Source organism: Prionailurus bengalensis, chromosome B4, assembly GCF_016509475.1.
Source record: "Prionailurus bengalensis isolate Pbe53 chromosome B4, Fcat_Pben_1.1_paternal_pri, whole genome shotgun sequence".
Lineage (NCBI taxonomy): Eukaryota > Metazoa > Chordata > Mammalia > Carnivora > Felidae > Prionailurus > Prionailurus bengalensis.
Window position 1 is genome coordinate 103725075 of NC_057358.1, and position 13349 is coordinate 103738423.

Here is a 13349-nt window from a genome sequence, read left to right on the forward strand (position 1 = left end):
TTAATGAAATATATTTTAATCAAATCTAACTTTTAAACTATACAGAAGAGATCATTTTTACATGATCTCTTTTGAGATCATTTTTACATGATCTCTTTTGAGATCATGACATTTAAAGACGTCCATCTTCCTTACATGGTGAGCCCCTTTTTCCTGTTTACTTTACCAATGAGTCTGTGCTACATTTTCCAAGGGCCTCTTTAAATTCTCAGTATTAGCCTCCTAATTCCCTTGCCATTTGCAGGGCCTCAGGGGAAATCTTAGTTATGGTCCTAAAATCCAGCCATAAGGTAGATTGCTGAGTTAAAGGGCCCTTACATTTGCAAAAATAACCATGACACTAATTTCCTAAGTAGCTTAATAGGCCCTGTTTTTATTTTACCTGAAGAATGTTGTCCTGTATTCTGAATTCCCATCATCTGTTTCACCTTGCACCTGTCAAATCATCATTTTGATGGCTAATTTGAAGAACTCTTGAAAAAAAATGTTTTTTTCTTACACTGCATACTGTTCTCAGAGTCAGCCAGAAGATGGTGAGAGAAAGTCATTATTCTAGTTTTAGAGACATACAATTTGTATAAGATATCTTCCTTCCAATATGAATATGGCCAAGGCATACCCCTCAGGGACATGCCTTGGTCACATTCATATTGTTTCCTTGCTCTAAAATCTCTGATTTTTCATTTCCTTACAGGATGAACTCCTTATGTGGGCAAGAAATACTCCCCTCTTACTTACTCTCTACAAATTCCCAGCATACTTCTCTTTGGCCAACTAGGTCTGTTCTCACCAGAACATTCCTTAGGCTTTTATAGAACTCTGCTTTTGTTCCATCAACCAGAAATGTGCTTCCTCCTCCTTCTCATTCTGGAGCATTCAAATCAAATCTCACTTTTTTACTTCCTAACAATACTAATAGTTGTCATATGAATTGTAATTTGGATTTTTTCTTTTTATGCTTTTTCTACACTTAGATCTTGCCTCTCAACTAAATTGTAATGTTCTTGAGCATAAGAACCATATTTTATACTTTCTATACCATCCTTAATACATAACACATAATAAAAAAATGTTTGTAATGTGATAGATATAATAGTATCACTAGTAACACACCATACTGTGTCAAAGAAGGGTAAGCATGGAAAGGGTGTAAAATGATAGGGCCTTGATTAGATTCTCAGATTCATGTGACTTTTATCTTTGAACCTGAGTTTTCTAATGTAAAGATAACAATATATGCTTTCAATATTTGTGTAAAAAGCCAATGAGACAATTCAAAAACATATTTCCATGCATTTTCCTGCATGTATAAATGTTTCACATATATAAAAACAATGGGACATTGTCTTGTAGTATTGGTGATGATAGCAATGAGCTATTTCCACTTTGGCACACTTTCTTTTTATGACAAATCTGTGAGACAGCTAGAGAGAGGAAAAACAAGCACACGGCATTGGTTTCATTTGCTCTATATTTTAAATTTGCCGACGACCAAAGCCTTGATCAACTAATGCTCATCAAAATTTGAAATTTCACCAAAGCAACATGTTAAAGGAATATGGTAGAATAGGTTTATGGAATTAAAGCAAGAAAAAGAAGTTGAGTAGGTATAAATTTGCAACATATTCAGAGAAATGACCCCAACAAAGAAATTATTTGACTAATATCTTAAAAAGAAAACAAAACCTAAGTTTATATGCTTTCTATGATACTTCCTTTTTGGACTTTACTATACTTATTTTAGAATTCGACAGAAGCAGAAAGAAGGTGGCACATATTCTCCTCGGGATGCAGAAATTATTGACACTAAATTCAAGCTGGATCAGCTCATCACAGTGGCAGACCTGGAACTGAAGGGCGAGAGATTAACGCGGTGAGCACACTCCTCTTGGCGAACAGTGGTTCAGAGGGCCTGGAGCCATGACCCTATTCTGACCTATGCTTGTTGGAAGTGTTTGTGGGGCTCCTATTTACACAGGTCATAGAGATCTTCTTTCAAAGGGTGACCTCCATCTTCTGCACACTTCTCACTGGTGTTCGGAGAATCACTTAATCTTCCTTATGCTTTGAGTTCAATATGAACCTTGGACTATAATATTCAACCAAGCTTTCTTTTTCTTTCTTTTTTTTTGCCCTGAAACAAATATTTTTACACATTAAGCCTTTAAAATTATGTTTAATAATTTACTTCATATGATTTCTTTTTATGGGTTTTCTGGAGGTATCCATATTTTTAATCACAGTTTTAAATAAATTTGTAACTACTTGATACTATTTATATCATATTTATAAAAGCCTTTCTCATAGCTCTTTTTTTTAGTGTAAAATTACATTAAAAGTCCAACTTGTGTATTAACACTTTATATTTTAAGTCGCTTAGTATTTAAAAATTAAATACAAAGTAAAAATTACCTTTGGAAGGAAAAGTGTGCCATCGGTATGTATTGGAAATACTAAAGTGTTTAATTTTAGAGTATTTTAAATCCTTTTAAAATCATTAAAAAATATTCTAAATGTTGGCACATTTGAAAAATGTGTCTATTAAGATAATTCATCAAATTCTTAATAAAAACTGTCATCAGGTTATTATAACAAGTTTAGACCCAATATTTTGTGATGTATGTAAGCACATTATAGTTGTTCCAAAGTATATGCACAACACTTCTGTACTTTAAAAAATTATTATTAACTGTTGAAATATGTCATCAAAGTTTTTGAGCTCAGAAAGGAATTGTTTATAGTTGTCATTTAGCAAAGCCGGTCTTTACCAAATAGATTGACTTTGAAAGAATATTTCCAGCATGTCTAAAAATATCTAATATGTGCTATAGTGGGAAGTGCCATGTGATAAGCAGGGCCCTTCCAAATACTGCAAGATGAAAGCTATTCAGTATTATCACTAAATTAGAAGGAAATCTGATTTGTTAAAGAGAAAAACTCACTTCTTTATATTTAGGTATTTACCTTTGTTTATATTCTAATAAAGGTTGTATCTATGGATGCAACAAAATGGATAGTGCTCCAAAGAACATGTGTAAGATGGTTATATATTACCTAGGACATAGTTTTCCACATAAGAAATGTTACATATAAAAGATCAAGAGGTCCTCAGGGTAATCTGCCCAAGTTAAGCCACATCATAGGAGTAATAGAGCATTCCAGTATTAGGCTATATCTCGGTGCTAAAAGGGTCATCCTTCATGGTAAAAAGAAATTTCTTCTCCTTTCCCTCTGGAGCCAACTGAATTTCTATAGTATTTCCCCAACTCCCTTTCTGTACCACTTTCTCAAATTTTTGTGCCCCCTCTACAGACCTCATTCTCTTCTACACCCAAAAGTACCCGGGATAAAACATCAACTCTCTCAGTGCAATTAATTTTAGTTGTTTAAACAATTTAGTTGAGTCTGTTCCTAATAAAATGTGAACTTCTAAGTATCTAAACACTTCTAGGGCCTTATTTTAAAAGAATCTTCATTGATCTCCCAATAGTCCTTAGGATGTAGATCTTTAGGAGATATGACATAATAAAGTGAAAAAAGTCAGTCAGTATTAAAGTATTCTTGATGAAGAAGGTTACCATTCTAGGCAGGCTATGGTGAGGTTAGATCCCCTAAGCTCTGTGTGTTTTTACAGCTTGCCCTTTCCTGCACTTCTGAACACAGCTATTATCTAAACGCTGTAGGATTTTTTTTTTTCTTAACAGTGTTTGTCATGGCAGCTAAAGGGAAAGGTGGATAAGGACTGCATAGATTGTTTATTATTGGGTTTTTATAAATTAGGGGCCGCCTTACTTAACCTTGACTCCTAATTATTTGTTTTCCTGTTCCCATGTTTATTTACATATATGTGGCTTTATTTGTAAATTGATGTAGAAGTGTCTTTCAAGTATATTTCAAATAATTTTTATTTACTTTTGCACATAGAAAATTCATATATTGCCCCCAGTAATAGCATAGTTGGAAACTTTAGTTTCTGTGCTTTTTCCTTTCTCATTTTTTGTTACGATTCTAGCATTACTGACTATAAAACATTCTTATTTGTAATTTCAATGACACATAATAATATCCTTTGCTTGATTTATTGCAGAAATTTATTAAAATAGCTAGCAAGGTGTTTGAGTATTAACTCTTCATTACAGAGATCTGTCTCCAGCTTTACTATTTATTGAAGGTTTTTCATTTAATAAGATCACTAATACATTAGATATGAAGTCTAAAAAAATGGTAACTAACAAATCCATAATTAGTCATGTGTACATATACAAGGGACCGTCCTTCTGTGAAGCTCTAAAGCTCTTCACTTGTCTTTGAGGTGCTGGAAGATCTAAATCTATTCAAAGTCATACAGGTCATGAGAGTAGAGCCAAAGAGACAGTATATTCTGAGACTAAAGAATCAGAGCATTTGAGTTCATTTGTAAATTGTTGAATAACTTATGTCATATGTCTGTGTTATTTGCAGCAAAGAACTTAGATGATTTCCTTTAAATCTACCCAGCTAACATATGCTGTTTCTACTTTTGGCTTAGACATGGTCTTTCCCCTCCAACCTGCCCACTGTCTTCTAGCTGGCTGGACAAGCAGTTTTCCTCAGTGTCATATGTCTTGACATGTCCATAAGAGAAATGATAAAAGAAGAATATCTAATCAAAATATTAATTTTAGGGATTATCTAGTTGACAAAAGGTCATTATGATGCTTGTACTAAATCTTGTCAAGGACTTTTTTGTAGTTAAGAAAGTATTTATTTTATGACACATGCCTGCATATGTGTTTATTTTATGATACATGCCTGCATATGTATTTATATGTTGAGATTCATCCTGTAATTTTTGTATGTGCAAACTCTCATTATTTAGTTATATTCTACATTGTTGCACAAAGAATCTGAAGAAGAATTCTGGCACATTATACTTTTTCTTTGTGAAGGAAAATGAAACTCAAAAAATGATTTAGTACTCTGTAACTCCATGAGAACATTCAGGATCGGCCAAGATAATGTTTTAAATTCCTATTTGGAATGATAATTATATCATTTCCTCATGCACATTTTATATTTAAGTTGAGACGATGCTAGATGTATTTCTTAGGAAGAGTATCTAATATTTTGGGCTCATCTATTCCATATTTACCAGATTAGAAAATGACCCTCGGGGTTTGTTATTTGTAAGCAAATGAACAAAACATTTTGTGATGGCTCCTTTGAAACACAGCCATTTAGCCCGTGAAGGTGAGAAAAGTTTCTCGGAGGAGATATTGGCAAGATCAGCAAACATTCAGGTGAAGCAGACCTGAATCTTCAAGATTGCAGAGACCAGCTGGTCCTGTGACTTACTTTAACTAATTTCACTGCAATACAAACTCCTTTTCCAAGAGGGTTATAACACTTAAAATTAAACAACCCACCAGAATGTTCACAAGTATTTTATTGACACTCGATTTCTTCCAAGCCTCAACTGTTCCCCCCCCCAATTGTGTGCATCATTCCATATTAATTATCTTGCCTGTTTTACTTGAATGAATGTAATGGTGCATTAATTAGACTCAAGGCCCAATCATGAGTGGAATTAAAATTCTAACAAAATAAAGCAAACAACTGAATTGCTACTTTAAGAGTATCTTTCTTTCTTCCATAACTTTAAAAGTATGCTTTGAATTTTTGTTAAATGTATACGTCTTCCAGAAGCTTACCATTTAAAAGAATTCTATGAATGTGCTTTGTAAACTGTAAATCAGAATACATTTGGAATTGTTATTGTTATTTACAATCTTTATACAAATTATCACTTCAGCATACTTTCACATAGAGGGTTTGCTAACATAATTATAGCTACTGTTTATGAGCAATTCCTATGTGTTAAATTCTGTGTGTAATGATCTCACTTAACTCTTTCCTTTGTGGTGGGTACTTTTAATCCCATTTTACAAATGAAAAGCAAAAGATATTTAACGTTTATTTATTTTTGAGACAGAGAGAGACAGAGCATGAACAGGGGAGGGGCAGAGAGAGAGGGAGACACAGAATCTGAAACAGGCCCCAGGCTCTGAGCTGTCAGCACAGAGCCCGACACGGGGCTCGAACTCACGGACTGTGAGATCATGACCTGAGCCGAAGTCGGACGCCTAACTGACCAAGCCACCCAGGCGCCCCGAAACAAAAGATATTTAGCGAATTTAAGTAACTGTCCAAAGTCATAGATCTAGTAAATAAGAGAGCCATGATGCTAGCCTGGGTTTGTTTGATTTGGAGGTTATCAAGGTACGCCTATATCTCTGTGTGTGTGTGTGTGTGTGTGTGTGTGTACTCTGAAGTGTACTAGATGAGATCAATATTACCCCTATTAAAAAAACAAGGCCCCATGGTATCCTTCTTCAAGCAGTTTTCCTATGTAGAGAAATGATTCTAAGGGAAGACCTGCTTCTTTCAAATTATTTGTCCGTTAGTGATAAGGGGCAAAGGAGTGATGGCATTTTAGTCTAGGTTCAAACTTGCAGAAGCTAAAAATTCTTTAATAGTCCAAGTCTTACTGTCCTTCAATAAGAATACATAATATCTGACTGATATATGAAACTCTATGTAAAACTGTTAGCATTTTAATTGCCATCAGTTCTTTGACAGACTCTGGTCATTAATTTTTCTTCTATCTGAAACCATTTTGCAAACAATGGCAAAAATACATGAATCCAGATAAGAAATGTCTGACCATGTGAATTCAGGACAAGAGATGTCCTGAAGTGGAATGAAGCTCAAGACAGTTAATGCTCATGTGCTGGTGGCAGCAAAAACTAATCCAGTGTGTTCGTGTACTAAATAAACAATGAATGTTTACTTTCAGATATTCTTCATTTTTCTTTAGACGCAAGGAGATTTTTGTCATCCAGTAAGTTACTATGGTGGTGCAGAGCTCTGTTGTGATTGTTTTCATCTTGTCAGCTGGTGTGCTCTATATTTTTAAATGTATTATACTGAGGATTTTGTTGTTTAATGTGCTATTTTTTCCAAAGCCAAAGGAAAAAAAGCCCTATGCTTTCTAGGTACAATATATCCTCTATAATTTGCATGCTATTGATATGGTAAAGTTAACCTTATCAAAATGCACATTGACTCGTAATGTGCATGTCCTGAGAATTTGCTGTGTTCTCATGTTGTGTTAGCTTTGATAGTAAAATAGGTTTTCACCTAGATTTCTGCACATGCATCTTGTGTTATTATTACCATGATACAAAGCTGAGTTCTCCATCTGAAAGATGGAGTCTGGGTCCACACTTCACACAAGCTCATTTCGACTACTGCAGGTGGCAATCTGTAAAGACCAAGACGATGAAATTTTCCATTCTGTGCCTCTGGGGCATACACAGAGTGGCACATTTCATGGAATCTGTACTTCAGCCCTAACCAATGGGTAGCCAACTGTGCATGCTTTCAGGCACTCCTCTGATGCTTGGAAATGCCATTTGTAGGCTAGCACAAAACTTGCTTTATGCATTCTGAGGGTAGCATAGCAAAATGTCAGTATTACCAGGGACTCCAGCAACTGATCGAGTGCCCCAGAGATAACCAGTTTGTTCAGGCAAAGAATATGAATGGAGGCAAAGAACAAAAATGCATTTTATTTCAAAATCCCAAATCTATTACAGAGGAATCAGTCCCCATGAACCACAAGCCTGGATGGGGCCAAGGCTCCTGACATTCTCATTGATCATGAATAGTACTCAGCATGATTAAAACAGTGGAATCCAGGACTATTTCTACTCTAATCATATTCAGCATTTTGGAATCATAGATAACCTTGTTTTACTTCATATAAACTAATTGCCAAGTTCCCACTGACAGAATTAAAATAGTTTTATAAAAATACGTTTTCCTCAAAAGACCTGCATGATCAGATTCAGTTGTCAAAGTAAGATTCTGTCGAGCTAAAGGTTTAAGTGATCACATCACACATAAAATATCCAACTCCAACCAGCACTCAAAGCTGACCCCTCAGCATTCTAGACTCACAAGGGGCCTGGTTGAGCAACCCTGCCCCCTGCCAAATATCCTTTTTTGATGTCATTAAACAGAATTCTTTTACTTTTTTTGCTCTATGCCATTAATGCCTCAGAGAAGGATACTTCCATTTTTTATAGAATCCTCACTGTTTCTCCTCCACAACCAAATGTCCTGTCTTAGAATTAGTCAGTAGTATCCACCTTAGTCAGAGCTCTTACTTTGTTAGAGGTAAACATAATTAGTTTGGATTCATCAGAACCTTTATAGAACACCTCTTCATAAATCATATTTGTTAAAGTAGATGTAGTATTCTTCCAAATTTAGTTTTCTGTGGTTCCCTTCTAACCCTTAACTGAAGAACTTCAGTGCTAACTTGCCTTGCTAGCTAATAATAGTTCAGTCTAGAAGTGCTTCTTTTTAGATATTATGTCATCTGTGTCCTCTTCATTAAATTCTCACTGAGAGTCTGTGTCCACCTCTTCAAACAGCTGTCAGCAATTTCTTCAGCTTCCCTATCCACTCCTTCTGCCCTCTTGCCCGAGGTAGCTAATCTTATGCCCATGGCTAGAATCTAAGGTATGTGGTAGACAAGAAAAAACATCTCTCAAGAATTTTGTTTTCAAAAGTGCTAATGTCGAAAGACTTCATAATAATGAAAATACACCTCTTGCCTCCTTGGGAATCTTCTCACAGCTCTTTTATGTCAGGAAGAATGTTGCTTTTCCTTATCTATTTGGAAGTCCATTTTATCTTGTTTGAGTAAAAGAAGGATCAGTCAGGCACCTATCAAGTGCCAGGCACTGTTGTAGACACTGGACATACTGGGATGAAAAAGGAAGGGATGCCTCCAAAGAGCTGCCCTTTAAATAGCTAAGCTCCTATTAAACCTGTTTATCTTTACAGATATGAGGAAATATACTGAGAAAGTACTTAGCTATCACTTACTGATTGTTTTTCTAATTAAATAAGAACTATATTACACCACTTATTCAAGTGGTATGTTTACCTTATAAGGTGAGGTTTTAGAGTCAGCTGTATAATACCAGCTATTGGTTAAGATAATATTTTTTTAACATTTTTTACAAGTTTATTGAGAAATAATGGACATGGCTCACTGTATAAGTTGAAGGTCTACAGCATGATGGTTTGATTTGCAGATATTATGAAATAATTGCCACTATATATATTTTCATATAGATACAATAAAATTGTATATATATATTTCATATAAATACAATAAAAAGAAAAAAATATTCTCCTTGTTATGAGAACTCTTAGGATCTATCTTCCTAACAGCTTTCAAATATACCATATAGCAGTGTTAGCCATAGTTATTGTGTTGTACGTTAGGTCCCTAGTACTTATTTATCTTATTACTGGAAGTTTGCATCTTTTGACCACCTTCCTCCAATTCTCCCTCCCCTCCACCCTTTGTCCCTGGTGACCACAAATCTGATCTCTTTCTCTATGAATTTGTGTTTGTTTGTTTTTTAGATTCCACATATAAGTGAGATCATATACTATTTTTCTTTCTCTGACTTATTTCACTTAGCATAATGCCTTCCAACCCATCCATGTTGTTACAAATGGTGGAATTTCCTCTTTTTTATGGATATATATATATATATATATATATATATATATATATATGCATGCCACAACTTCTTTACCCATTCACCCTCTGCTGGGCATTTAGGTTGTTTCCATGTCTTGGCTATTATAAATAATGCTGCCATGAACATAGGGGTGCAGATGCCTTTTTGAGTTAGTGTTTTCATCTCCTTTGGACATTCCTAGAAGTAGACTTGCTAGATCATATGGTAGTTATATTTTTAACTTTTCAAGGATTGATTAGGATAATTGTTTAAATTTATATTAGGGACCAAAGAAAAATTGTTGGTGATTTGATAAAACAATGAAGAAGGATCTGAAAGAATACTTTTTAAAGCCTAAAACAAATAAAAACAATAGGAAAAAATAAAACTTAAGACACTTTGAAATCATTATAGTAAATGTTGTGGATAAGTAATAGGATATCATTGAAGAAGTACATGTAAGTGTTAGAACAATTAATGGCGATTGAAATTTATAAATTAAAAATTCACTCTCAACATTTTCTAAAACTTGGAAAGGTTCATTAAGATATTTTATCAGAAAGATTCTTAACAAAATTTTATTTGAATATGAAGTATGTTGTTAGTTTGACAAATACATAGTTTAAACCAATGCAATAAAATTTGAGGTTCTTTTCTTTTTAACCTAAGTAGAAAACACGAGGTTTCTCAATTTGTCCTATGCAACTGGTAATGCTGATTTAAGCTGCTCATCTATAGGCTATCATCCATAGCTCTCTATTTGGACTATATTTTAATTCCCTATAGATTTCAACTAATTGACCTTGAGAGAAAGCTGAGTCTCTGTGACAATATGGTCTTCAATCACCACTGCCAACATAAATAAATGGTTCCTCTCTGAATCTATCAAGAGTAATCTGAGTGGAATTTAAGTTTTTGATAGACTTTTAAAAAATGAGCCCAGACATGAAATAATACCCTTTTCCAAAAAAAAGGAATAGGAATTAAGACAGCTAAGATTCATGTAATAAGAAGTGTTTAGCCCTTCCTGTTGGAAAGTGGTCAGTTATCTTATTGAAATCTGGACAGTTCCCAAATTGATTTATATAATAACGAACTGAATACAATTTGACAGTATCTTCACCATTGTAAGTGAATAAAATAAGGGTTAAAATAAGTGTACCATACCAGTCTAAAATTCTCCCTATGTAACACTTTAAGTTTTTAAAAATGTTAATAAAAAGCTTGCTATTTGAGTTTCTTTGAGTATCTTCACAGATCACTTGATTTGGAAATAACACTCCTAAAATAACATTGCTGACTTTCATGCACGTTAATTTCTATGAGGTATTTTTTATGCTTATCTAAACAAACAATTTTTCCTAAAAGAATTTAATTTTCTCATCAATAAAAGTCAATGCTTTTGTGTATTATGCTCCACCTTCTTTTCTAGTTCCCTGTATAAATTGTTCAAATTTATTTTTTTCCTATATAAAAACAGACTTTAAAACCTATAATAAAATTTAGAATGCAGCGAATTCTTAACGGAAAAATGCACCTTTATAATATGAAGCTAAGTATCAAAGCAATGATATGGATACTATAGACAACAACAACAAAAAATCTTTTATTTGAATAGTCAGGTAATGTGTGCCAAAATGGCTTCTCAATTTAAGCCATCCAGATAGGTATTTCAATTTCAGGTCACACATACTGGTAACATAAGCATAGACTGGAAAATTACATAAAAATTAGACTTTAGAAGTCTTGTTTCTCATATTACATAAATACAAATGTAAAGAATAGGTTACATAAAGTGGCTAGGTTTAGAAAAAGAGAGTGATACAAAGGAAAATAAAGCCAAAATAGTTCTTACTTGTTTTTTTGAAGTCTATCTTTTTATTAGTTGGATAGGCAAGATGATTTTGTTATTCATATATCTAATTTCCTACGAGGTATCTAGCTCCTGTTAACTTCTAGTTAGGGGATCCAATATGGCTTTGGTTAGACTCATATAGTGTTTATTCATACATCTATTGATCATACTTAGCTAAAACTTCTGAGAATTCTCAATTGCCTTCTATTTTAGTGGAAAATTCATTCACTTTAGATACTCTCATAATAATCAGAGTATTTATGTTTAACATTCTATGTGTCCTAGTCTGAATGCATCCACAGTTTTATATTTAATGATGATTAATTCATCATCTACTATGAATAAGGTTACAAGGGATTTATAGCAAAACCAAGTGTTAATCCTGCCCCAGCCTTCAAGTATACATGAACCTCAACATGTATATCCTTAATACATGTACTTATACAGCCATAATACAAGTGGTAAGTGACCTGTCCATAGAAATTTTGTTTTATAGAAAGAAGTTATTTTCTCTATAACAGATCAGAGTAAGGTCCATAGAAGGGTTAACATTTGAATCAGCTGTTGAGGAATCAGTAGGATATGGTTGTGGTAAAACACCTGAAATGGCACAAACTGAGAGGGAGGGATGCTAGAAAGTATGTGGAGTACAAACAGGATATGTGAAAGGTAGTTGTAAGGAAACATTACAAATGTGGGCATGATGAGAAATGCTTTCACATGATAATGTGAAAACTGAATTACTACAGTCTTTATGTTATTAGAGATGTATTTGGGATCTTGGATTGAGAACTAGAAAGCAAGGCTTAGATTTGAAGTCTGTTTATCTATGATCATTCTTTATGCTGAGACCCTGATTAAGAATAAAATAGGAAATCTTGCTGCTTAATTTAGCACAGTCTAGTCTACCGAGTTTTGAGTAAAATTAAGATAAAGTATTCTTTTAGAAACAAAAAAAATTTCTTCCTTTATATCAGCATGAATTGTAGGACAGATGGGTAAGAGGAGCTTGAGTTTTACAAAATAGAGTAGAAATAGCAATTCTAATACTAATGATAGTAACTAATATTTATGTATTGCTTCCAAAGCCAAGGGCATTTCTAAACATTTTACATATATGAGCTTGATTTACATATGTTTTCCTTATTTTACAAATTAGGAACTGAGGCACAGAAAGATTAAGTAACTTGCTTAAGGTAACATACCTAGTAATTGTTAGAGCCCATATTTAAAACCAATAAAGGCATCATATTTTATAGTAAGGAAAGAATTCACAAATATTCACCTGAATCTAATAGCCAGTTACAGTTCAAAATCAGTATCTTTAGGGACGCTTAGATGGCTCTGTCAGTTAAGCTTCCGACTCTTGATCTCAGCTCAGGTCATGATTTCATGGTTTGTGAGATCGAGCCCTGTGTTGGGCTCTGCACTGACAGCATGGAGCCTGCTTGGGATTCTCTCTTTCCCTCTCTCTCTGCCCCTCCCCTGCTCTCTCTCTCTCTCTCTCTCTCAAAATAAGTAAATAAACTTTAAAAAATGAATAAATATAAATAAATTTAAAAAAATAAAATTAGTATCTTTACAGAGATCTTTCAATTGCAAGATAAAATAATAGTTAAAAAAGCAACTTTCTGTAGTATTCTTCACTGTAAATAAATTGATAAAAGAAACATCTTTTTATTAAATTAATTATAATTTCTAAGTGAAAATATAAATCATTAATGATAATAAGAGCCAGGATGTGAATAATTGGTGGTTCAACTATTTCTTGCTCATTTATATTTTAATATGATTATTCATGTTTAATGTATTTTGAAGACTTCATTAACATATTTTGATTCTTCAAATACCATATTGATGGCTGTGCAGAAACTAGCCCTACTTTAGATTCTAGATGGCTGAGTAAA

General features: G+C 33.7%; 1 protein-coding gene across 1 annotated transcript in view; it reads left to right on the top strand.

The window, feature by feature from the left end:
- Positions 1 to 13349, top strand: part of PTPRQ (protein tyrosine phosphatase receptor type Q) — a 238357-nt gene that overhangs the window by 189557 nt on the left and 35451 nt on the right. Inside the window, 1 exon segment of the mRNA XM_043564288.1 lies at positions 1745 to 1873. Within this exon segment, the coding sequence (XP_043420223.1) occupies positions 1745 to 1873 (129 nt within the window).